This window comes from Myiozetetes cayanensis, unplaced genomic scaffold, assembly GCF_022539395.1.
Source record: "Myiozetetes cayanensis isolate MyiCay16 unplaced genomic scaffold, myiCay2020 scf12, whole genome shotgun sequence".
In the NCBI taxonomy this organism is placed as follows: Eukaryota; Metazoa; Chordata; class Aves; order Passeriformes; family Tyrannidae; genus Myiozetetes; species Myiozetetes cayanensis.
In genome coordinates this window covers 7,333,821-7,361,331 of record NW_026086826.1, presented here as the reverse complement: position 1 = coordinate 7,361,331, position 27,511 = coordinate 7,333,821, and the positions used below count along the sequence as shown (strand labels likewise).

The 27,511-nt window shown below is 40.5% G+C and overlaps 1 protein-coding gene across 5 annotated transcripts in view; it reads right to left on the bottom strand.

The window, feature by feature from the left end:
- Nucleotides 1-27,511, bottom strand: part of ELAVL4 (ELAV like RNA binding protein 4) — a 65,722-nt gene that overhangs the window by 17,539 nt on the left and 20,672 nt on the right. For all 5 annotated transcript variants that reach the window (XM_050306639.1, XM_050306638.1, XM_050306641.1 and 2 more), the window contains exons 2-3: nt 25,343-25,583; nt 2,486-2,589 (exon numbers count right to left, since the gene is read on the bottom strand). In XM_050306639.1, the coding sequence (XP_050162596.1) occupies nt 2,486-2,589; nt 25,343-25,583 (345 nt within the window). The remainder of the gene's footprint in view (nt 1-2,485; nt 2,590-25,342; nt 25,584-27,511) is intronic.

The window sequence follows — 27,511 nt, the reverse complement described above, 5'->3', positions numbered from 1 at the left end:
TTTTTTAACACACCAACAGTGCATTTTTAGTAACTGTAAAGGGTATCTATAGCTAAAGCAATTGGGTCTGATAATTAAATACAGTAATTCCACATGCTAAGATACTTCAGCTTCATAAGGAATGACAGGGAGATGCTAGAAAGTGAAACGTGAGGGGAACAGGCAAGCGAGGAGCCTTCAGCAGGGCCAAATACAGTCTCTCATCACCTTGCAAGCATTTGGAAATCAGGGGTGTCTCCAGTGACACAGGTGCCTCTGGCAGCAGTGAACACACCTGATTTACCACTCAGCATGAACATTAGGAAGTCATTTCCCATAACACTATCAGGGAAGCAAACCTAGTCTATTAGGATTTCTAAAAGCAAAGCATAATTAAAACCACAAAAAAACCAAGGGGGTAAGGGTGAGGTAATCACATGCAATTCTGCAGTGACAAATGGGGGTTGGAAACTGCTGATTTGACATCCTGGTAGCCAAAGCTTGGCTATTGGAATAGGTTTTAGGCAACTGTATAAGATCAATTTCATTTAAGAAAAAAAGCCTACACATCTTCCCAGTCCTTGAGAAACTTATGCAGCTCCTGTACACATAGGTTAGATCAACCTCTTTGCTGTTCATTCAATTTTAACAGCTTTCAAGAGCTCAACAAAATATCCTGTATTCTATAAAAGTATTAGCTATTAATAAACACAAAACCCCTAAACTAAACAAACCAATGCATTTCTAAAATTTATACTGAATTGAAAAAAAGCAACAAACACACAAAAACATTACACAGAACTTTTTGCATGGGTAGTTCTCAGATAAAAATCTTACTAAGGTAGGCATAATGGGTCTGTATATGTATAATAATGTATAATAATGTATAATTATAAAATGTATAGTAATAATTGGTGTGGGTTGGAGTTTTTGGAGGCCTTCTTGCAGCTTGTGTTTTCTGTAACCTTGGAATATTATGAAGGCAATAGCACTGCTCTAGTCCACAAAATAAACAGAGGAAAAGTAGCACCTTTGCTAAGGCGAAATCATGTTCAAAACTACATGTGCTGCATTAAAAACTGAGTTTTTAATAAAGTATTTTCCAAACATTTTTCCTGATAATGTGCCTTTAAAAGCAATTTCAAGAGCAACTCTTCACTGTAAGCGGAAACTGCTGAGTGCAAGCCTGCAGTTCCACCTGCAGCAGTCGATAAGATGGTAGATTTTGCTGCCTTGCCTTACATATTCCACAAAGTTTTTCTATCTAACTCTACAAAATCATGCTGTGAGCATTTTGATACATGGCCCACATACATATCTGTTGATCTGCTGGATGGAACCTGGATGGTCTAGGGGACGTTTGGGAGCAGCTTTCCCTATTTCATCCATGAAGCTACTCCACCACTTTCATAATCCTCAGCCCAGGACTTCTGCTCTTCACTGATCAAACAGACCAGGGAAAACTTGCTTGAAGCAATCATTAAAGTTACAGTGGAATCCAACAAATACTTCTGCTTTAGGGAACACCACTTTATCCAAACTACAACCTTTAGTGAGAACGGGTAAGTACAAAAAGTATTGACTAGACTAGCTTTTCTGCAAGATCTGAAATCACTGACATTACTTGAACCAATATTCACTGAAGTAAAAATTCTATTTTTATGTCCTTTAACATAAGTTTTTGGCTTTGAAATACAAGTTAAGTACAGAAGAAAAATTAAGAAAATGGTGCAAATCAAAAGCCAGCATTCAAATGTGATCAAAGCAGTTTCAGATAATTTGAATCTGATCTGCTGTTTGTTCCCCTTCAATTTTTTGATTCGCATCCCTTAAGCTGTATTATTTGTCAGAATTTGGGATGTAGAAATCTTCTGTAAGCTGTTTCAGAATAGCTTTATCAGCCATGCAGCAAAAACCGTGACAGTGTAGAAGCTTGCTTTTCTTGTGAGACCACTAAAGAAGGTCATTGAATAACTAATGGTCTATTACAACAATGAAATAAGAGACTTTAGTGGGAAGCCTCCAGCTTTTCAAAGAATAAATCAAATTAAGGATGTAGAAACTGCAGAAAAAAACTTTTTTTGAGAATGACATATTTTAACTTGAGAGAAACATACTTTTAACACCTGACAGTGACAGGAGCATCACTAGGAGAGCTCCATGTCAAGATATTTCCCATTAAAGCATAAGAAAACATGTAACTTATGAATACACTGTCACGTATTTCACCTGTTTATGGAGAATGGTATCACTCTGGGTGTTTTATTCTACATTTTAGCCTCACTGTCATATTTTAAGGAGCTTCCTGTTACTTTCCCCTCCCTTTAACAATAGCAGCAATTTCAGAGAAGAGAGATTTTATCTTCGTGTCCTCCCATTGTTCCAAGGAGGAGCTCATTAGCACCCTTACAATGGAGAGTAAAATAATGATGAAATTGCCAGAAACTGTTTCAACTACTTCCTCCCCCTTCCTGAACTGTGAAAAGTGCATTTTGTATTTTCTTACCTTTATGGTTTTGGTCTGGAGTCTGAGTCCATTTAAAGTGTTAATGGCTTTCTCTGCATCCTTTGGATCAATGTAGTTAACGAATCCATACCCTAAACTCTGCCCTGTTGAAAGACAGGAAAGAAAGAAAAAAAAAAACTCAGTATTTTTCAGCACAGGAACAACTTCCAAGAGCAGGAACACAATTTTCTTACACTGTTCATTTCATCCCTGCTTTCCCTTATGGTGTCTATGCTGTTCTTCACCATTTTGTTATCTCCTGAATACAGTGGAAGCCAACATAACTTTAAATTGCTGCTCTGAAGATCCTACTTTAAGAACGAGAAGCAGCAACCCCCCCACCCTGCCTTCCACAGGAATTTACTGAAGAGCATGTATGAGGCTTGACAGCAACAGAACTGTGTAATAGTTTTGTGTTCCTAATAAACGTCACTGGCTGACCTGCCAATACCAAAGCCACCTCTTAAAAATGATAAATGCACGCACGTAATTTGGCTACTGTTTATAAACAAACCTCTAAGTGTTTAAAATTAGGAAACAGCGTTTTTACATTGACCTTGAGGGAGCTGACTGAGGAATAGATAACCACCTTTATGACTTGCTTTACTGCTCAGTGAGCAGCCAGTGAATAGGAGGAGAAAGGACAGCCCAAATTGCAGCAGGGCGAGGGACCACATTAAAGCTCCCCTCCGAGTATTAGAGATGACAGCAAACCCAAACAGTACAACAACTGCTGCTGTGCACGGGATGGCAGGAGCCCACTTGAGCAGCCAAAATCATTTCAACAGCTTCTGTTTTACTAGCGAGATCTGTGTTTGCGTTTGCAGTGGAAAGAGACCTGGTTAATAACCGGGATAAGTGACACGGAGCTGGCGAGGCTGTGCTGTCAGCACTACAGGTATTGTGCACACATGGATAAAACTACAGGTCTGCAGAGGGCTGAACCTGCTCCACAGGGATCTTTTCCTGATTCCCAAGTAGCAGCTTTGCAGCATCAGTTTCTATTAATGCAACACGACAGACAGCCGCTTCCAGATCCCTTCCTTAGAGCCTCCTACTGAATTTATTTTTCATGTTTGGAAAACAGAGTAATTCTTAGGTTGGGTTTTTTTTTTTTTTTTATTAAGGCACATGCACTTAGAAACATACACAGATAATCACACTTCAAGAATCAGTGAGCCCAAGCAGGCAGGCTAGCAGTCCTGTATTCCAACCATGCTCCTCCTACACACCCTTCAGTTCAGTGTATCTGGAGCACAGCAAGCCAAAAAACAACCTGTCCCTCAGCGCTGATGTGCAGGGGACTGAAATTCTTCTGCTCACAGGCAATGAGAAAGGAAACATGTGAAAATCCCTCCCAAGGAGAACGGCATTTGTGGCGATTTCTATCCACGGGAGCAGCGAGCAGCGACCCAGCTCCTGCTCACCAGGAGAAAGGGGAGGTTGGGAAGGCAGCTGCACACCAAGTGCCTTGATGTCCCCTGGAGGCACAGATCCTGCCTCCCAGCACAAAGCTTTGTTTCTTTGTCTCCTGGACTACAAAAAAGCATCTGTGTGTTTCTCAAAGTCAGACGCCACCAAAAATACAGTGTTTGCTGTAACACAAATACAGGGAGCACTTCTGTCTTATGAAATCAGATCAAAGCCCTAAAAGCTGCTAACTATGCAATAGAAGATTTTAAAAATCCATGGAAACACTGCAGTTCATGCCCGAAATGCCCACACAGGGGCATAAGGATAAAAAATGGCTGTTTCAACCTACAGTACATCCAGGGAGCAATTCCCTCCAACCAATTTAACTTTAGAAAAAAAAAGTATGAAAACATATCTAGTCTTCCTGGAGACCTGAAGGATCTCAACAGAAATATTCTTATCCAAGTTATATGACACTAACCAAGAATAAGCTGAAGTGTGGCTGAGCACAAAGCCCAGAACAGAAACACTGTAAAGATCCTTTTCTTGGTATGCCTTTCCTCCTCTTCTTGCCTACCTGAGATATTTTATACAGTCCCAATTCCTGTGCCTCTGAACACACCCAATCTTTAGTGCATTTAATCCTAAGCAGTCCTAGGCAGAAAGAAGCCATTCTCTAGGAGACAAACCTCTTTTTATGCTTTAGGGAGACTCAAGGATCAGAACTTGGATAACCTGCGTTTGTCCTTTCTTTTCCTGTTGATCCTCTGTGGACCTTCAGAGGTACACACAGCAGGAGTAGCTAATGCAAGGCCCTGAAATTTATGTCAATCTGTCTGACCATGGGCTTCCATGTCCGGCCACTGTTATTCTCCAGGCACATGGACTGACCTCTACAATCTATACAGTGGCCTTTATCTCTCATAAACTATCTCTCATACAAACATTGTCACTTCTGTAAGTACCTGTGCAAGGAAGAGACCACAGATAGCAAACTCACAGACAGCACTAGCAGCAGGGAAGGGAAATAATGGCTATACATGAAAAGAATGATACAGCAATTCCACAGACTATTCACTACCTTCCTCTGAGTTCTCCAGTAACATTCAAGTTATTTAGATATCATCTCTGCTTCTCTCTACCAACTGGAAACAAATATATTTTCTCCAAGGTGAAGGATAACGAACACCAACACTAATAAAGCTGTCCTGTCTGCATGCAGGACTGCAGAACCTGGCTTAAAGAAAACTATTATATTGTCATAGCGTTTTCCTTAGAATAATAGGTATGCAGAAACATGATTTCTTCTTGCTGGTGTATATACTCCTGAATGTCATGAAATATATGAAACTTGTAACAGGATTTAAGGCCTGTTACTCAGAAGCTATTGGTTATGAAACCATATCCAACACACTAATTGCTATATTGGCTATATAATATTCTCACAAAAAAGGATGGATCTGCTCAGCATTTTGAGCAGTAAGTTTCTGTTAATTCAATAAAGCACCCTTTTATCTTAAAACCTCTCAAACCCTGTACCCTTTGCAGCCCACTGAAATCTTGGTACAGTTGTTTCCATCAGCAAATTCCTGCTGCTGCTTTCTGCCATACCCCTCACTGTATCAGTGAAGCTGAAGGGAGGAAATCTTTCATTACGATCTTTCCACTTCAGGTCTATTTTGTTTGGTTACTTTGTATTTTCAACAACTTCTCCCAAACACTATCCTGCACATGAAGACAGACACGCCCCAGTCTCAAAAAACTGGAAAGAAAATAAACCCAGACAACGCTAATTTGTGAAAAGCTTTATGACTGTGGCAAACAAAGTTTCAGTGTGCTAAGCATTTACAGCTAAGGCGGCAAGAAAAAAAATCTATACATGCAGCTAAAAATATTATTTTCAAATTCCTCTCAAGAGCAGTACACCTTATGTCAGACAAAACACAGACTCGAGATACGAAAGAACTAAAAACTGTTACTGGTAAAAAAAAGGGAAAGGATTTGTTGCAGAATACAGTAAACAGTATGAAGTCCCCTATTTTCTCCATCCTGTACTCTTATTGCATGTACTCCAAAAGGGTAACACTTCTTTGGACACAATCTGGCAGCACAAAGCAAGCAGCTGGACCTCTCAGTGGGATCCCACACAGACACTGTAGTTCATTCCCATGCTACACTTCCCAGGAACAGCACCGTAAATAGTAAATATTTTCTGTGATTTGGAATCCAATAGTTCATCGCATGCTGTGATTCAGTAGGTCAGGCAAGAGATATTTCTAGATGCTCCTAAAACAACACCTTGTTACACTGCTATCACCACTGCTCTTTCTGACTGTTTCATCTAGCTGCAGAGAATGTATAGTGGACCTCCTATGATCTGGTAAGGAATAGGTCTGGAAGTAAGCAGTAACAAGGTTAGAAATTATCAAGGACTTGACAGTTAAAAAAACCCAACAAAAAACAAACAGCCAAAATCAAGTCCAAGCTGATAATGTATGTATTTTGCATTTTAGAAAGTTCCATTTTCAGAGCTGAAAATCACCCAGATTAAAACAATCCACAAGAATGATTTTTTCCATGTTCTGTTTACCCTGTACTATTTATCCACACATTCAAAAACCACAACTGTGAAAAAGGCAGTGCCAGAGACCTGTACCTTCCCTTACTTCCTTTGTAGAGTCAGTCTGCTTAGGCCAATTCCATATTTAAATTAGGAGGTAAATGGAAAATACACAAGAAACAAATACAAGTTAGAACAAAAATATCATAAATAAAAAATAAAAAAATCTCTGGCTAGTAAGGGTTGGAAAAACAGAAGAACTTTTTTTGAGATTACAGAAAAAAGATCCCTTAACACTCATCCTGACTCATCAGCAGATACTAATAGTAACAGTACAGAGACAACAGACGTTATGTACACCTGAAGAAGCTACATGAAGTACTAACTAGAAAACCAGGTGGATGCTAAACAGGAACTCCTAAAATTATGTATGTTTAAATGAGAGGATCTGGATTACTTGCATAGAAGAGACTCCAAAAAAAAGGGGCCAAAGGCTCTCTTGTGATTAACAAATGGCAGGAGCCTGGAGGAAAGACAATTTTGCACTGAAATTTGAAAAGAAAGGACTGGATGACCCAAGTAATTATAGGTCCATCAGTCTAATGCTGAGCAAGGCAAAAAGTACAGAATATTCAATACTGAACTCTTATAATAAAGAATTAGTAAGGGGTAATAAAACCAACATCAATCAAATTAGGTCTATGGAAAACAGATTCTGTCAAACTAAACTGACAACCTTCTTGATGAGATTACAAGTTTGACCTATAAATTTTAAGAACGTTGATTTAATGATACTGATATACTTGGTCTTCTCTAAAGCACTTGATTTGGTACTTCTTATTAATTGACTAAAACAAAATCAACATGGCACACATCAAATAGATTTAAAAAGTCAACAGATCTCTAACTGGGAACTGTGAACAGTAAAGGTGTTTTCCTACATGTCTACCTCAGGAAATAGACCTTGGCCCTACTGTTTTTTTCCAGTGGTAAACATGAAAAAACCCAAACTCCTTTCTCATGAAGATCAACTGCAGAAAGACAGGATGAGAAGATAAGAACAAGGAGGATAGAATGAAGGTGCAAAGCAATTTAAGCTCCTCAGTAGACCACAAATACATGCATTTAGATAGCACAAAGATGAACTGTGGCATACTTTAGAAATGCTGGAATGCAAGACTGATAGAGGCCACGTCAAGCCTGCAATGTTGACAAAAGGGTTAAAACAGTGTTTCTTGGCAGAAAAGCCACACACAATCAAAAAGGGAAAGAAAAATCACCGATTCTGATCTGACTGGGCTTCGCTGGTAGAGAGCCATGTCCAGCCCTGGTGCATGTGCTTAAAGCAAGATACAGATGCCTTGGTGATGGTGCCATGAGAATTGAACACAGCACTAGAAAAACCTCTTTCAATTAAGATATAGGGGTCAATCTGCCTACCTGATCAAAAAAGTTGAAGTTGAACCTAAGTTGAACCTACTACATTAGTGTTCATTTCAAGTACAGATTCTTTTTTTTTTTTTCTTAATAATGTCTGTCCATGGAGTTATATATCCCAAGTCCCATTGCTTGGTAGGTAAAACCAGACTAGAAACAATACAGCAAATGCTGTTTCCTGGGCAAGTCATTCGCTCTGTTTTTGATACTGAAGGTAAAATGAATTTAAGTACCTACCAATCATTTTGTCAGTTCTTCTACCACTGGAAATTCTGAAAGTTGGTATTTTTTGAAAGCTATCCTTTTCTTGCTCAAGCAGGAATTAATCTAGGGAGGTTTTGGCAAGATGTATTAAGTTCTCTATAATCTCTTCTACTCTGAAGCTCTACAAATAACACTGTTCCTGCTGGTTGTAGTAGGAGCTGTATGAAGAACAATCATTGCCACAAGCAAAGCAGAAGCAAACTCCTTTCTCTTAAAGTCAGAAGCCTTCCTACTGCAGGAAACTGTTCTAATAACAACTAATAGAAGAGGACAACTTTTAATTGCTCACCTATGACCAGACAGGTTAAAGAAGTGTTTAAAAATACCCTTTATCTTTGGAAATAAGTTACTGTGGAATTGAACGTCACATTTAAGGACTAGGGTTACTACAGTCACTCATGAAACCTAGCAAAGAATGGGGCAGCAGCGATCCAAGCTGCCTTAAATTGTGGTTTTTGTTGTCCCCTGCCCAAATGTAAAACCTAATTAAAGCTGCCTGCCTGACAGCCATAACACAAACGCCAGCGAGCGCCGATGCTTTTCTGACACAACCCCTCCCTTCAGAAGTAGGGCACGTCTGACAGCTCATCTCGCATTAGCCAGGCAGGAGCCGTCAGACAGTAACAGCCTTCAGTCACTCTGGGTTTGGGACCAAAAGACAAATAATGCTCACCATGAATTCTCCAAACCTCCCAGCACCATTTCTGCCTGTTACGACCCCACTTAAATTTAGGGAAGAAAGAAACTGGTGGCAGGGTGAGCTTCTCTCTGTCAAAAAAGCTGAGTGCAAACTGCTATCCACCTGCGGCGGCTCTGCCAAGCAGACCTGCACACGTTCTTCCACCTTACTCAGTGTTTCTCAAACTGGAGATGTTCCTAATACATAGCACCTATGGCTGGCTGGCAGGGAGACTGGCAGGAGAAAGACTCGCCATGCTCTGTCTTGTAACAAGAATAACCAAAGAATCATAGTGACAGTCAAGGCAAGCCCTGCCCTAGCCGGCCCATTTCACAGCACCACCCTGTGAGCCTACAAACCATTCCAGAAGCGCTTTAAACACATTCCTGGGAAGACAAAGAATGACTACAACTCATATGAAAAGCTGTATGAAGTAGGGGCTTCTGGAGAAGGTTACATAAATACCCTTGAGAAGAAACATTCAAAACATACCAAGAGGGTCAAGTGAATTGACTGCTGCATTTTTGTTGTTGTTTTTACAACAGTTACCAACAAATAGAGCTGTTCACCTAAAAAACGAGGTAAGCTATGGAGAGAAGATTCAGATCAAGGGAAAATGAGATCTGATCATGAGACCAGTTCAAACCCTGCTCCTTCTCTGGTGCTTTTTACACCAATAATGTCACTCTCATTCATCCTCCATTCCTGTACCAAGGAGAAGCACCTGCTGTCACCCCAGCAATGCACACTGTAGTCTCAGAGAAGCAAACCAGGAGGGAACCATCTCCTGCATGCGGTGCTCCTAAGACCAAACAATTAAGCTAAGTCTGTCACTGTCACAATTCACTGCAATCCAACTATGAAGGGTAACTTGTTCTGTGCTTAGTGCAGCTCTATCACAGCACTCATTTAGTCTATAGCTTATCTACAATACTGTCTCCTTACATTTGTACAGACTAGGATTTATTCAATTGCATGTTGCCCATGCAAGAAAGCATTCTTCTCCTATTACACTGTAACTCTCACTTTTACAAGAATCTAGGGAAAAATGCATAGTCTTTCTCCAAGCAAAACCATGACAAGAAAGAGTAGTAAACTGCTTGGGTTTTTTACCTCTTGCAGAAAGGTGCAAGAGGATAAGTTTTGTTTAGGAATGTTCCATCAAACTACTGTATTTTGGGTGCCCATATTAGTTCTTTTCAGAGGATCCTACCTGTACATCAGGAAAAGTCAGCTGTATTTAAATGCAACCCAATCTAAAGCCCCAAACATACTGTGATGCTACAGTGCACCTACAATTAAGCAGCATGACTTAATTCTTGGTTAAAAATAGCCACCTGCAAATTCTGAGTTCAGTAGATCGTTCTTAAGATACTACTGGAGAGTAAAGCCAGGTTCCAGACTCAGTGAGGTGCCTTTATAACAGATCTCCTCCTAAGAGAAACATGCTTGTAGTTTCATAGCAAGTAAAAAAGCAAAAGTAAATCCAAAGCTCAAGGAAAATCCCTCTATGTTCCACAGCTACAGCACCTGCAAAGGCTACATAATGACACAAAGCTCCTCAGACAGGACAAGATCCCTCAAGCAAACTCTCTCCCAAGGCATCAGAGCTCTGATACCCAAAGAACAAAAGCTGGGCCCTCCCCATCAGGTATCTGCAGGGAAAAAACTCCTCTTGCTGCCTTAATCCTGGAAATGCCAGAGATAAAAGCTCATTCATGCAGGAGACAGGCCTTTTTTTGGGGAGCTCGAGGGGAGACACGAGTTGCACAATGAGGTCCCATGGGAGCTCTACACATACAGGATTTAATAAACTCCAGTCCAAGTGGAAGGGGCTTCTTCACACCAGGCCTTCTCCAACAGAGACGCTGCTACATGATTAAAAAATCCCCCAAAGGAAGCCCTTGCAAACAGTGTGCTACATCCCACGTAAAACTCTCCCTGGGGGAGAGGATAAGAGAGGGAAAAGGAACCAGACATACAGACACCGCTCACTCAATTTTAATATCTGAATGGGAAGTGCCAGATACCATGACAACAAGCCTAGACAAATAAAAGGGGAATAAAGAGAAGTGTTGCCCAAAACGTGAAATAAATCCTACAAACGTAGCTAAAGCAATCAAGTGATTAGTGTTAGTGAGGTAACTGTGACCCCTGAACTTCCACATCTTCCTTTGGAAGACAATCACCAGGACCTGAACATGGTGACCTCAAAAGCAAAGCAAGCCTCCCAAAACCCCACCTGCAAGCTATCCTCAGCAAAAACCAACATCATTCAACCAGCACCATGTCGAGTTAGAAAGCCTGATTTTGCCAGGGAGTGCCAGAGGAGATTACACGAGTTTTGTCCTCTTCTGTGGCTTTGACAAATCTCTTAATGCAAGACAGTGTAATTTAACGTCTTGATTTTCAGAGATGCTCAGGCAGTAGTAGTTCTCATGTAAATGAAAGTACTAATTGACAGTGGCTGCCATCCCTCAAAATTAGACACAGCAACGATTCTCACTCTAGAACAGCCTCAATATCCACTCAGAAAACAGACCAAGATGAGGCATGCTTTGACAGCCTGATGCTGCCCAGCACCACCCGACCCTTCTGAAAACCCTACTCCCACAGAAATTTCAGGAGGACTTCCAAAACCATGCAACTCCTCCATTTTAAACTTCACCATACCAGCAACAGAAGACACACCCATTCTTGAAAACAGTGCCCTGACAGTCTCCTAAAGGCTTCTGTCACTGTAGGTGTTCTGCATCTCACCTGAAACAAGGCTTTGCTCTTACCTGCATACTACAGCGAGTTCAACCAAGTCAGCTGTGTGACTGCTGTGCTGGAGGACATGGACTAATCTGCATGCAAAGCTTAAGTGGCAGTTTGAGACAGATGTTGCTGACTTGGCTGGAGTCTTCTGCTGTTCCCATTACCGTAGCATGGAAGCATTTTATCTCTGAAACGCACCTTTCCTCACAAACACCACTGAGGAAAGCACTTTTATTCCTACTGTGGAGAAGAGAAACTGAAAGGCATCACGATTTCCAGGGTGAACTTGGACAGGGTAACACAGTCACTAACTAAAACAGGGAACTAAAACCGCATCTCCCCCACTCCAAGGCTGGAACCTTATCATTGGCCCACTGCAAGTTGTGCTGGGCTGGAGATATCTTGGAAACAGCACACACATTTCATGCTGCAGAATACATTATCCTCCTTTTTCTTTTCTGTTTTCCTGCTTTTATCGAGCTTCTTTAAATATAAAAATGGATTTTCAGCACGGGTGTGTTCATACTACTGCAAGCAACTGATTAAGTATATTTTCAAAAGCTACTGCTCCTGACATACATGAGACAAGTGAGTTCCATTTCTGAACAAATATTTGGATTTTGCTCCCCTCAGTTGACATCTCTTGCTTCCCTTCTTTTCATCTTCTCCTCCCCCTTCCTTGAAGGAGCACACAGCCTCTGAATTAGCAGCTGTTCCGAGAAGAGCAAGGCTGCACTCCTCCCCGCTTTGTCCCAGAACAGAACAGGGACTGTACTATAAAAATCCAGTGTTCTGGGGACAGGCATGAATGGACAAGAAACAGCCATGACTTGTCTATCCTGAACAGTAAATTCAATGCTGAAAAGACGAATTAGACACAAGAATGCAGACTTTAGAAACAAACAGGCTAAGCTGAAACAAGATTCAGTAAGAAAAAAGTGAAACCAAATAGAAGCAGAAAAAAATTGATAGATAGTAGCACATAAGAGTGGTAAGCAGCAGTGTGGAAAGAAATCTGCAATAGGAATTAAATATGTTGTACAAAACCTTTCTCATCCCAAACAGGGGATGTCACATCGTGGAGAAAGGATACAGCATTGTTGGACCAGCAGTAAATAAAGAATGGTAAAGACCCCACTCCATTTTAACAGGAAATGTATGTACTGGAGACAAGGAAGGCAACAAGTTGAAGGCAAATTTTGGCAACCACCAGGTTAAGTTAAGCAAGACCTAAGGTTTGAGAGTGACTTAAGATGCAAGCTTAGAGGTGTTCAGTGTCAAAAGACTAAAATATGGTATCCTTTGGTTAAAGCGTGACTAAAAGGAGATACAAAAGCATATAGATACTTCAAATGCGTAAAGACTATGACTGAAGATGAAATATTGAAAGTGTGCTACTTAACACTGTTACTCATAAGATGAAATTAAAAGAGGGTAAAAAAAAATTACATGATCTGAAACCAAAGAGAAAAGGCACTCCAACAGCATGAACCAGCAGGTCACAGAAGAGGTACATGCTTCATTACAGCAGATGTATCTTCCCTCCTGCATACCATCCCAAATGCTGCCACTTCTGAAATTTAGATCAAAGGGGAAGGCAACTAAAATTTAACACTGAACAATGGAGTAGAAACTGAAGGCAAACCAAGAGTGATTTTTCCACTGGTCAGGCTTCAATCGAAAGGACAGTAAGTTCGGATCAAAGTGAGCCCACACTGTACCATACACACAGGTTCAGTGCAAATGTACCAAACTTCTATAAAAAAGAGCAATACTAGGCACCCAGAGCCAAAGTTTACGAGGAACCCTGCTATTCTAGAAGATGATGGTGGTGAGTGGTGGAGAGATGGGTAAAGAAGGGCAGAACCAGGACAGAGCCTGTGCACGGACCAAGATCCCCACTTTACGAAGGGTCAGAGAACTACGAGAGCACAGTGAAAAGTCAATTGTGGCTCAACAAAGTAACCCACAACTTGGTCTGTAGGTGAGAGATTTTTACTCAAAGGCCAAGATGATGCTCTCAATGAGCAGAACTATGCAAGCAAAGGAATTGGGAAAGGAAAGACATAGCCAAGATACAACAATCTAGTGCATCTCCAAACCTGGAATAATTTCATGTGGAAATAGTGGCAGTAATGCTTCCAGTCTAAAGAAAATGGCAGAGGAACACAAAAATGAAGATAAACAAGAGTTTGTTTCGCAAAACAAGAGTATTAACTAGGACATAATATCCTGCAGTAACAATACCTGAAACCTGGCTCGCTGCAAATTCAAAAAGCCCTGGTAATTTTGTCATTAAATGACTTAATTCAGCAACAGTTAAGGTTTCGTACCTCAGCCTCTGTCAAACAACAAAACCCAAAAGCCATCACAATACCAACAAATTTCACAGTAATTTGGAACAATGACTTGGAATACCTGTTCTGTCTCATCAAGAGCCCACTAATTAAACTCTGAGCTCTGCTAACCAGTTTTGCCAATGCACAGAGGAAAGTAATTTGTTACAGACCAGAATACAAAATTCAATATTAACTACACAACCCGTGACTGCAGTATTTTTAATCTGATCAGCAGAAACATAAATAAAAGCTGCAACCTGACAGCTAAGAAGGTTAATCTGTAGTAGTTAGATTTACGTAGATTACTTTACATAGCATCTGGAAAAGATGCTGAGAAAGGTAAAGCCACTTTATCGTATTGCAAGATGTGTTGCCTATAAAAATTTTGCTATCCACCGGTACATAAACTGCAGGGAGCCTACTTCACAAATTTGTTTCACCTTTAAGACAGAACTTTCAAGAATTTCAAAACAAGAGCACGAATTTAAGTATATTTCAAATGTTTACAAAATTCCTTTTAGGTACTTGCAGATAACAGTAATGAAAAGGAAAACTGTTTTAAGGAGAAAATATTATGACTTTGTTGTGTGTGCATAGATAGTTCTATCACTTCAAATTCTTGATAATTTTTTTGAGAGGAACATTAGCATGAATATGCTCCTTGATTAATTTTCTCCACACTGAAAATCTTTTCCTTTCAAAGGTGGCAGATTTCATCTGCTAACACCTTCTGCTATGGCATTATCCACAGGTATGGCACTGGAGGTACCACGGATTGATGTCATGAGTAAAAGCCATTCTTGTTGGTTGAACACCACCAAAATCAGTGCAAGGTTCTACAAAAGCCTTGTAAAAGGCTGTTCACAATATTAAACATGCAGGTGGTACCTAACACACCTAACCTGGAGCACATCAGTACCATAATCCTACCAACAAACAACATCAAGGTAACTGAGCAGTTATTCCAGTGCAGTAGAAAGCATAAGGGAAAAATATGTTATCAGTCAAGCTCCCAAGCTGTTCATGTTTGGGGATGGTGGTTGTTGTTGGTCTTTTTTTTTTTTTTTTTTTTGGTTTAAGACAAAGTGGCTTCCAGAGCAGGAAAATATTTAAAGAAACAGAATTGGGAAGAGAGATGCACTGGTAAATAGAAATGACACAGATACAGCAAGTAGGAGAACAGTGGAGTCTAAAAAAGGAACTGCTGGAGAATACTTCTTCCTTGTTACATGTCCTATCTTCTCATGCCCTACCTACCATCCTCACAGCAGGGAAAGTCAAAACACCCCCTCCATCCAGCCAACAGAATCCTTGGGAAGAGGAAGGCAGCCTCATTTTGTGGGTCCTAGAATGCTGCAGCAAGAGCAAGGAAGCCTGTTGATAGCTAATTTAAGGTGCTTTAAAATGTGTGTGAGCATCATTATCTGAACAGGGCAGCAGGGAGATTAGACCTTGTGCTGCAGGAACAGCAGCCCCTCTAGTACAGCAACAATTAATCACACTGGCAATGCTGCTATTTGCTTGCTTGCAGGTGAGTATGACGCAGCTTTTTGTCCATCTGCTTTTGCAACACCCCTTAAAAACCATCTAACTGAACAAAAAAAAAAAAGGCAGTTTGGACTCTTGTGAATAAAAATAATAGTGTTCAGGGTTTTTTCCCCTCAAGCTGATATATTCCACTGATTAAACAGATGCTGAGAGTCATTAAGAACAGCAGTACTGGGGCAGAGCAGAGGTCTGCCTGGTCCAATATTCTGTCTCCAGCAGCACCTGCAAGTCAGTAACATGCACTGAAATTCTTAGCAGGGACAAGCAGGATTATTTGGAGGGTCAGTCACTGCTCAAGAAGAATGGGGAAAAGCACCTACATCCAACAACCCCCAGTCGTGAGTCAGCCAAAGCCCAGCCAGTGAGCAAATACAAAGAAATGGACTTGTACTCCAGGGCCATGATGCTTTTGCCCCCTCTTCCTCTTCTTAAGATAAAAAAATCTCACACGCATGAGAGGAACCACAAAATTGTGGCATCACAGAAAAGGGAAACAGGGCATCTGTGCAAAACCCACCTAAACAGACATGCAGAGATGAGGAAGTGCCCAAACAAAATTCAGGCTGTACCACAAATGGTTTAAAAAGTCAGAGGCTGCAGTACTGTATCGATGACCCTTCCAGGAATGAAGCACAGGACATGAAGAGAATACTGCTGAAATCCAGAGATTTGTTGGCAAAGGCTGTGCATCAGAGCAACTTCCAACAGCCCAGATTCCCAAGATAGTTATCTGTGCTGACTATAAGCACACCATTGCCAGTGAGCTGCATACAAAGGCTGTTAGACTCCCAATCCAGGCAAGCCAGAGAAGCTACACTTTAAGTGGGAGAAAAGAGTAAGTGGCAAGCAGTGTTAAGGGTGTGCAGGTGCAGAAAACCCCCAAAAATATCCATGAACATAATTTAGAAACTAACACCTCTTAACCATAAGACAATTTAAGACCGTATCTAAGTTTCCAAGCATAGGCATTGAGCCTTTGAAGCTTCCTGGAGGTAAAGAAGAAGGAAAGGATTTAAGGCCAGGCAAGACCTCCAAGCAGCAGATATCCCAAAAGGAACTTAGCCCTCTGTAGATGGCATCTCACTTGACAAACAGGCAGAAGAAGGTTGGCTTGATCATGTAAAGTGGGTCCTTGCTCAAGTGACAGATTAACTCCGAAAGCAAAGAAGATCTGAAGGATGGGGTCTGACTGGATGGAACCTGAAGAACTATGCAGGTCAGTTTAGGGACTTCACTTAAACTGAGGTAGCAGAAAACAGAGGAGATGCAGGAGTGCTGAGGCTGTACACGCTCCCATGGGCAGCAAATCCCAATACTGGTCTGAAGGTCTCAGGCTGACCATTCTCAGAAGTCAAGGTGAAGATCTCAGCAGAACTCTTCTGGCTATAGAGAAAACAAACTTGCTAGGAAGTCAAGTGATGATGGATCAAATTCAGACAAGAGGCAAGGACTTCCTGACTCACTCGATTCTGCAAATCAGCTACTGCAGGCAGGTCAAGTAATCCTCGTCACAGGTTTACTAAACATAATCTAAAAGTCAAAAAGAAACTCCCAACGCAGTTCTGGTAAAAAGCAGCCTTGTGAGAAGGGAGAGCAAGAATGGATCACTTCAAAACCATTTAAACAGGTTCCACACAGGCCACTTCTGTTCTTGGACAAGTTGTCTAGAAAGAGCACTGGGGAGGCTGGCAGAAGTGACAGCCACAGCACATGCTGCTCACTGGTGTGGCTGAAGGGCAGAACTTCTTAAGCAGCAGGAAGTGGATGAACGCCGGGAAAGTCAGAGCCCTGACAAGTACCTGGGTGGGCTGTCTAACGGTGCCCCAAAGACCCTGCCTCAGCTGGAAGATAGTGCACCACTAGTGGAGACTGCCAGTCTCCCAGAACTCCCCTGGCACTCTCTCATGCTGTTCCTCCCCTTTCTCCTTGGGCTAAAAGGAAAGAAAAGACAAAGGGTTACAAAGAGCTGTGCCCAAGTGCTGAAGCAGAGGGTCTGGGCTTCTAGAGGGGAGGGCAGAATGAGGACATTCTGAAAAAGGACAGACAACACTGGAAGTTAAGGGTGGTCTGCCATCAAATAGAGGGTTCCACCAGAGCCATTTCACCTGGTTGTTCCCTGGTACACAGTTATATTCAGTGCAGGTGATATGAAGGATAGAAAGAAAGGTCTCAGAGCAGAAAGTGAGCAGACACACTGAAAAGACTCATAAATAACCCTGTATTTGGAAGTCATGATTTCAGAGTGGTAGATGTGCTAGTGCTGTTGAGGAAAACCAAGCTAATCCCTCTGCACTAGACTTGATGGGGAGTTGATGTTATTTACTCAAACCAAGCAGTAAAAACTGAAGAATACACTAAAAATATGTATTAAAGGCATTTAATACACTTCAGAAGCAGCTCAGGATTGAAACTGGTGAAGTTAATTAGAAAGCTCTTTCACAGCACAAGGGTCATGCCTACTTGCTTTCTGCCTATTTGCCCCAACGCTCATTTCAATTGCTTTTTTCCCCAATAATCAAGAAATCAAAATTCTTTTGTTCACCAGCACAGAGCAGGCACCAGGCGACTGCAGAGAAGAGATAACAAAAATGATGGATGCTAATTTGACCATTTTCCTCAGCGTTTAGCACAGACATCAAACCACACAAAAACCACTTCAGAAATCCAGCACTAAGACACTCGCTACCACTTCTGTGTTCCCTCCCCCACAGTGCTAAGTACAGATACTTAATGCAAATGTTCATTTAAATAATCAATATTTGGGGATTGTCTTGAATCTGCATCCCTTAAAATAGGATATACAACATGGAAATTCAGTTTAATCTCTGCTCAAGAGCAGAATATACATCAGGAAATAAGCTGTAAAAATAACTAGGCTATGAAATTAAGATCAATTTATCAAAGGTCTTTAATAACATTCAGAGCTATATATTTAGTCCTTTAAAAATAGTTTTAGATTTTAGGTTTAAAAGACCCTGGAACATGTCTGTTTTTCCATATCTTCTAATATTTTATTCTCCACTTCCAATTAGAAGTACCAGACAAAGATTATAACCAAAATTTAAAGCATACTCTGTATTCCAGCTGTTTCAGAGAAAGAATTTTCTTTTCAGCTCTAAACCACATTATTTTAGATTTCTGCTTCTCTGGGTACTTCACTTTCAGCTGCAGTTATGCTACTCTTGTCTAACCACTCTTTCCTCACTGCATTTTGACTATGCACTCAACACAAAAAAATAACTCCCATACCAATCTCCTGTACCTACTAAAATACAGTGAGGCCAATCTACAGTCACTTCCTGAAAAACCTAAGGCAATTCACTTAATTTGGTATTATTTTTCAGACAAAAGAACTCTAGCAGAGTACTCCACTGCATAAATATTTTTCCTATTTCAGCAAATACCAAGTCTTTTGCTTTCAAGGAAGTCAAATGCAAAAACTCCACAGCTTGTTACAGAGATTCCCTACACAGCCAATTTGAGGGGCACTACTAAATACAGCCTTTAAATGCAATCAAGCCAAATACCAGAATTATATATTCCTCTGTATATGGTGAACACCACAGTGTTAGCTTTTTTTTCTGTTCTGAAGGATTGTATTAAATTCTCCTCTTTTACTAGAGTGAAGAAACTGCTGCTACCACTCAGTCCAGGGCAGCAAGATCTGTGCCCAATAAATGATCAGAGATCTGTGACTAGTTACTACTGCTTTACAGAGAATTACTAAAAAACCCTTCCAAGTCAACAAGGGAATAAACTACCTCTACAAGGTATTTTTCTATTAAACCCTGTTATTAGGTGGGCTTATGCCATGAGGCACGAATGTTTACATACTTTGTAAAGAGTATATAAGTCTTATCTAACATAATCCCCACATTCTATAATCCTATCTGTTTAATGTATTTTAAGTGGGGGAAACCGCTGGAACCAGTAATATCTCAAAATGGAAGGCACTTTCAAAGCACCATCAGTAAACTGGACATAAAATACAGAAGTAGTTTATGCTCAGATTAGACTTTCAGTCATTTAAGATCAGGTAACTTAATGCTGGGTGTCACTGTAAGCTGTATATTTGTCTGCATATGGGTCATTTTTTCTTCCCATAGGACACACTTCTGGCATGCCCTTCTGCAAAATTCTTAGAGAGAAGATACAAAAAACATTGGTAGCCTTTGTATTTGAATTTTTCAGTGGATACGTGTTCTATCTGCAGGTTCTAAACATAAATAGCTGTGAACTATTTCCCTTGAATAAAAATAAATCTTTTCTCTCCTTTGACAAAGCAGGACAATTTTACTAATATCTCTGCAATTTCCAGCCTAAGTGTTTCAAATGCAGACTTAACCATGCAATGGTTACCTTCTCTCATGAACTCTATTAGCAAAAGGCCTCTTCTCTATAATTAAATTTAGCCATTAATCCCATTTTTGCTTTGTGCCTTTACATTATGATGGGCTTTCAGAGTCCTCCTTCGATCCCAAGATGGTCACCGTGACCTCTCGGTCATCTACTCTATATGGCATCAAAGCCCCCCCATTAAACAGATAAAACGTAGCTGCTGCCTGCTGCAAACATCGGGCCAATCCTAAAAGATGTCTGCTTACCAAGGAAAGCTTAAGGAGTGTTTTCCTGCTACTGCACACTTGCCATCAGATCCAAGAGCTTCCCTCCTGGAGAGCGGTACTGCTGGGGAACGTGGTCACCCCTGCCCGCCTTCCCTCCTGCCTCCCAGGGACATCACCACAGTGTGCAATTAATGCTTCTGCTCCTGACAATACAGACCTTCTCCATCCACTGCTTCCAAAGCAGTTACCACTTTCCAGATGCTGCTGAAATTCAGGCTCCTTAATTAAGCCCTAAATTTCAGGAAACTCCAAACATGCAGCTCTGAACAGCATGTTCTAGATAGAAACACACTTGGTGAAATAAAATCTGGGTCTTGGCTTTTTTACAGCAGCACCTTTTCAGTATGTGCTGGGGAGCTGCTTGTCTTACAGGGAAGTAGGAGAAAGATATTATAGAGGGCACATGATACCAACTTAACGCACTGTGGACACACTTCTGAATCAGGTTCATGGTGGTTTGCTCAGAGCACAGGTGGAATACTCTTGCCAGGTCAGGAATTTACTGGTTTGTATGGAGGACTGAGCACTGAACACTGCTCACAGGAAAAACACTTCCCTACACTCTCAATGCTGCATTATTTCCGACTCCGCCATTTTATTGGTTTTCGGTCCTTGGATCGTATGTTTGAACACCCAAAGAGCAAGGAGTGGACAATCCATAACTTCTAGAGAAGGCTGTTGGTAAAGGAGTCAATATTTCTTTCTCTCCTAACACGCAGCAACACAAAGATGCTACATTTTGAGTCAACAGCTTATCTGTCCCGATTTTCTCTAGTATCTATATTATACATACAATGCCATAATTATTTCTAAACACAGTTTTGATGCACAGTCCTATTATAAATACCTGAAATTAAAATTAAATACTTCAGTCTTTGTGCATGGTCTTAAAGGAATTGCAAATTGACAAGGAATGATTTAAAAAAAATAACGTCTAGAGTTGCATTTTGGGCAGCGGAGCAATGAAGTTCCTGATTATACATGCAAAGAATATCAAATTGTACCACACAGCAGAGTTATGCAAACTCAATCATAATTTAAGGGATGAACAGAAATCCTGTATCAATAAATATTCTGCTTTAGAGTGTTCCTGGATCATTTGAAGACAGGTAAGAGGATTTAAGGACCGAAGACTTTTAGATACCGATCATCTGAAGATTCAGAGATGTAAATTCCCAGGTAAATTACAGAGGAATAAAAATATAAGTCTTGAAAGCTCAGCTAAGGCTATCAAATCAATTAAAAAATTAATAACAAATACCCCCTTCTCCCACACACAAACTATGTCAACAAGGACAACTCACTTGGCCAGTAGCAATTACAGTGTCTGACGGACACTACGCTGACTGGATCTTTTGTTTTCAAACACAGGACAAAACAAGTTCAGCATTTCTTCTCTGAATATTCTCATGAATTCAAGCCCTCTCCTTCAAGTCATGAAGATATTTGTCACCAGTTTTCTTAATACAAAATAAAAAATAAAGAGCATCTGCAACACCGTATATCTTAGCATCACTGGTTAGTGCTGAGCCTCACACCCATCTGAAGCCGTGGTCTTCCTACATCAAGTCGCCTCCCTTAATCTAGCACTGCTCCAAAATTTTATGCCACTTAGTTGTTTGGTGTTTTTTTTTGAACTCAGGTTCCTTCTCATTTTTTGAGCACAGCTGATTAAACCTGAACAACTGGGTTGTTGGACGAAATATGCTGTAGCTATGAAATGGTACAGCAGGGACCAGTTTCACTGTTAATTTAAAATGCTAGAATTAATTAGGTAGTGTAAATGAAGAATTTAATAAGCACACTTTACAACCACAAGTTCTGCTTTTATTAAACACCCCTGCCAAATGAAGGCAACTATCTTCAGTCTGTTTTTCCTTGTCTCACTCCCTTAAAATCTCTGCAGTGAAAAAAACCCACCACAACATTTTTGCTATTGCAACCCCTCCCCCATAATTAAAATGTATGCCTGACTTCCATCTCCTCTCTCAAGTCATTAGCATCCTTAAAAAATGCTTCTGTATATCCTGCCTGTTCTGAGAAGCTACCAAACAAAACCGAAGTTTACGATTTTGGTTTTGAATACCAAATTAAAGGCTGTCTTCGAAGCTGTCATTCCTATTCAACTCAGTACGGTGTACTACCAAATTAGCATAGTTTTTGAGTAAAGGAATATGCTTGTTTAAACATGTGATTTTCCAAAGCGAGGGGGTAACATCACAAACCAATTTTATTAAAAACTCCTACTACTGTTCTAAGACTGGCAAAGAGACTGAGCAGATGACTATTCCTGACATACATTGTTTAACTCATTTTTAAATAAGAGTTCAGGTCATGAATGCTATCAGAGATCCTGTGAGTTTAACAGACTTGCTTTATCTTTGAACTCCTTGAAAAAAACCAAAAACATTCTGGAAGACTCAACATTATTCCACAAAAATCTGTGCGGTTCCTTGACAGAGGAAATGGAATCTTTTATACGAACCAATTCAATCCTACCTAGCCTCAGAAATGCATTTGAGATTTTCAACCGTGGTTTTGCCAGGATAACTATTTAATCATGATTTGGTTTATGACCTTTTCTATTTTTCTTGAAGCAATCTCTCTCTACAGTTAACTTTTTATTCTTTCGTTTATTTATCTGATATTTTAGCTCAGCAAGAAGACAAACTTCATATATATGTGAAAACAAATCAGAGTTTTAACCTAACACCACTTGTTTAGAGGTATAACAGAACAGAACTTGCTCAGATAAGATTTATTAAAAAAAAAGTCAAATTGTAAACAAAAACTATAAAAAATCCAAAACCAGATAAAACATATACTGCTTCATATCTTCACTGTTTAAGCAATAGTTTAAGAATTCACTGTGGTTTTTTTGCAATACAGCTTTCACTGTTAAAAAAAAAAACAACCCCACATTGATTTTTAATAAGGAAAAAGCAAAGAACCCCTAAAAAGCCAGACATCCCTGTTACAGCCTACTGGCACACTTCCACCCTTCCTGTCCCCAAAAAAACCCAACCAGAAGTCTAATGAAGAACATCCATAGTGATGATCCGGAAAGATGAGCTGGGTATGACCTCAGTGCATTTTCATTTTGTTACTCTCCATGTTCTAAGGACCTTTAAAAACATGAACTGCTTCTGGCAGAGAAATGCATTCGATTTACTAACTTGGAATTCAATCTGAGGAATGAACATGCATTCTCAGATTTAGTAATGCTGCACAGTGCCTTGATAACAGGCCTGAAACCCTGGCAGATGAAATTCTGTTTTCAAATACAGCACAGATCATTTGGAGGATTTTTTTTTTTGCAAATTTCATTCTTTAGTAGTTGTATCGTTTTCTGAAACAACACGTAGGGGTGATGTCCTCAAGGTCTCTGTGTAAGGTTTTTTTAAAGAATGGTTCCTTTAAAATATTTTAGTGATCAAAGATTTATGGACTTTGCACAGAAAGAGAGCACAGGCAAAAAGACTACCCAAGAATATGTCAGATGATCATAGAGCAAATTTCTCACATCTTCAAATACAAAAAGGGACAAAAGCCTGGAGATGGAACGAAACAAAAGGAATACTGTTTCTAGCCGATGAAGTAATGGCTCTCCATCCAAAGACAGGCAATTCCCTATGAAAACAACAGTGAATATCTAAAGTCTTGAAATTCTATTGCTAGGAAATAACCATGAATTTGAGGGATATGGTACTCCTGGAACACAAGGCCTGCCACAATCAAAATCCAAGCTAGGCACACTGGACTCCTGCCGATGAGGGTCAGGTATTCACTTCTGTCTGAAACAACTGAACTAAACTGCAATTACATTTCTCAGATAGAAGAAAAACAACAGTATGTAGAAAAAGAGTACAGAATAAATAAGTAAATCCTATTTTTCAATCTTCTTTTTAAAATGCCCAAAGCTGTGGTCAAATCACAAGATAAATTGCAATAGATAGATCATGGTCAATGTGCTAAAGAAAGCTCTGCTGGACTACACTTGTGAGGACTCGAGCTGCCCTGCAGCTACTGCCATTTGTTATGTGCCTCGTGTTCAACCAGAGCATTGCTGCATGTCAGGAAATAAATAAAAAAGCACTGCATGTTGAAAAGCACTGAGCAGATTATCCTAATGCTGCCAGTACAACGGCTGCCAGGATGTTTTGCGCGCAGGTATGAAGATTTGCATTTTAATTCCTCGTCTTTCCGTGGTCCCCCTTTCCACAGAGCACACCCCCAAGTTTCCAGGAGTGCACCTGAGAGGAGCTGGCTGCTTTTCTGAAACCCTTTCATTCCTGAGGCTGCTGCTCTGTGCTAAACATAACAGTGCTGGTGATGCACTGAACAGCAGTGAAATTTCAGCTGTTCCCCACCTACGGTGTGAGTAGACACACAACCTATAAAACTAACCTATAAAGCAAGCTATAAAAGCTGATGGTTCATCCCATCATCTTGTGCACCAGCGAATTCCCGGCTGCAGGAGCAAGGATATGGAGCAGGCAAGGTGCATCTACACCCATCCATACCTCCCCTAGTGACAGTGCAGACATTTCTCCTCCTTGAGGCAGCATCTCTAATGGGAGGCTTTTGTTCTGAAAGCACCTACCAATGGGTGTCATTTCACACAAAAAACATCATGGCAAATTAAAAAATTAAAATGTATTTGGGCAATAGTTCATTAATCGGTATCTACAAATGCCCAAAAGAAATTCAGAGCAGTGTGTCCCAACTACAGTTCACTGCTGTTCCAGAACACCGTGGTCAAGAAGCTGTGATGGGCACGCAGAACAATCTTAGGTTACCGTGCTCTTAAACGGGCAAAAATTTAATGAAGGTATAAGTGAAGCTCAAACAAGAGTCGGAATTAGGAACAGTCAGTTGGCTCAAGCCATTCTGACTACAAGTCAACATTAAATAAAAAAAGAGAATGATCAGCAAAGTAAGGCCATCCTCTGAGCCCTCCTGCAAGCAGCTGCACAGTGTTACACACATGCAGGCTGGCAATTTTCAGACTTCCCCTCAGATCTGTACAGAGGGTGAAAGATGAGGGGTTTCTCAGCTGTTCTGGATCCCGGGTGCAGCACTGAAAACTAAAGGCTGCCATTTGAAGAAGTTCACCACCGTATCCGCAGCATCCCCTGTGCTAAGCACTTGCAACACAAGCACTAAGGTTCTGCTGACCCCAAATGTAAACTGACCCCCATGCAGGTAAAGGCCACAACATGAAGCGCTTACCTGTGATTTTGTCTCTCACGAGCTTGCAGGATTCAATTTCACCAATGCTCCCAAAGAGACTCCTGAACTCCTCCTGGGTCATGTTCTGGGGTAAATAGTTGACTATGAGGTTGGTTTTGCTGTCATCTGTAGCAGCCCCTGTCTGCATGGGGGAAGGGCAGTTTCTACTGTTGCTGGAGGGTCCATTGGTTGTATTGGAAGTAGGGCCATTCGACACCTGAGGCTCCATGGTGCTAATTATCTACAGCAAAAATAAAAAAAAGAGAAAAGGGGGGAAAAAACACCCTTAAGTTTCATAGATACAATAGCTATTTTTAAAGATACTCACAAACGAATGAGTAGGTAGCATTTGTGGCCAATTTAGATACTTCAACAAAAAAACCCGGCTTGATTCCTCTGTTATTGTTGCAAAGTAGGTCATGCTAGTCTTTGGCTGTGAGCATATACTAAGATGCAGTTAAAAAACCTTCTTTTTTTGTTAATGCGAAGCTGATTTCTGCTTTCATCACGCAGCCATTTTCACAAATGTAAATTTAAACCACATAAATTTAATTATAATTTAAGGTAATAATCATAATTAAAATTATAGTTCCATTAAATCAGATGAACTAAGCGTATGGCTTTATATGAAAAGGTAAAATATTTTACCTATTTAATAACTGTATCACAGAGTGCAATGACAACAACATTAACCAGGCACAGTCAATCTGCACCGTGTCATCATTCAGATTGTCTTCAATTAATAAACTCAGTGTCCCAAGATATACCATTTACTGGTTCCAGTGATGACCTATATTCTCCACCTATATTTTCCACTAACGAACTGACACCTCTTTAAATAATGAAGCCCTAGATCTGCAATCTTCAGAGATACAAAGGTCTTCAGATATTTACTGAAATCCAAAGGGTTTAATCAGAGAAAGGCTTATCAGGCACAGGTGCAGGCTGGAATTATAACAAGCACATCTATCTTGAAATGTGAAACTCAAATTTTCACAGAAGGAACTCAAACAGACCTTTCCAAAAAACCTGACAAATAAGAACCCAGCTTAACCAAGTGCGTTGCAGGACAGTAGCCCCATTGTCACCAGTGCCCCCCATCACGTGAGCAAAGCTGCCTGCATGTTTATCTGCAGAACACAAGTTTTCATCCAAATACTGCACAGGCAGACAAAGGAAGCAGAAAAACCTGGGTACCTCAAGCTACTTCTATGTAACATGCTCTACTGTGGCTTCCAGCCTGTCTTTACTGTCACCGCTGCTGACAATGAAAGGACATCATCTTCGGCTCAAATATGGATAAATTAAAGCAAATGGTGGCTTTTGCTGCCTATTGTGAAGTTTGTGATGTGCAGCTTCACTGGTTCTTGTATCAAAGATCACCCCTTGGACTGGCTCAGTCTCCCTCCATCAAGGAAGGAGACAGGGATGCAAACTGCTGCCCCAGGCAGGAGACTCCACTGCCCAGGGACAGGGACAAGCACAGGAGAACAGAGGGCTAAGGCATCACACACTCTGAACCTGGTATTCTTCTGATCCTGTAATTATTATAATTACTCGAGACTTAATTTGCTTTCTTTTTTAAATCCAGGGAGGTACATGTTGTGACAAATTAGGCCTGTAATTCAGGAGGATGGAGACACACACACACCAAAAAAAGGGTGTATATTCTAAAATTAACAGCGTGAGGGTGGTTCAGAGTCTAAATAGGTTATATTCTGATCATGTCTTTTTTTTTTTAATTGAAATGCTTCAGTGTTAAATATCTCATTTAGGAAATAACCCTCTTTTTTATCAATGGAAATAAGTTTTGAATTACCATTATTTTTTATTATCAAGCCCAGGAATAGCTACTTGGTTTAACAGTTTTTAAATAAAAAGAAGCCTTGTCACATTGTGCTTAACAGAAATGCCTTAAACCATACAGCAGAATCATTTTGAAAATAAACTGTACAAAAATAGTCACTTCTTGAAAGACATGGGCACATCCAAACCAGAGTCCCCCTGCCAATTTTACCAGCCACGTGGCACCAGGCACTGCTGACATCTTCGACCAAGCTGTGCCAGCCCCATACTCTTCCTTCAAGATTTCCCCTTTCAGCTGGTATTGGCCATACATCCCTTCTTCAATCTACTTTCATACATGTATTTACTCACACCTACTACTAA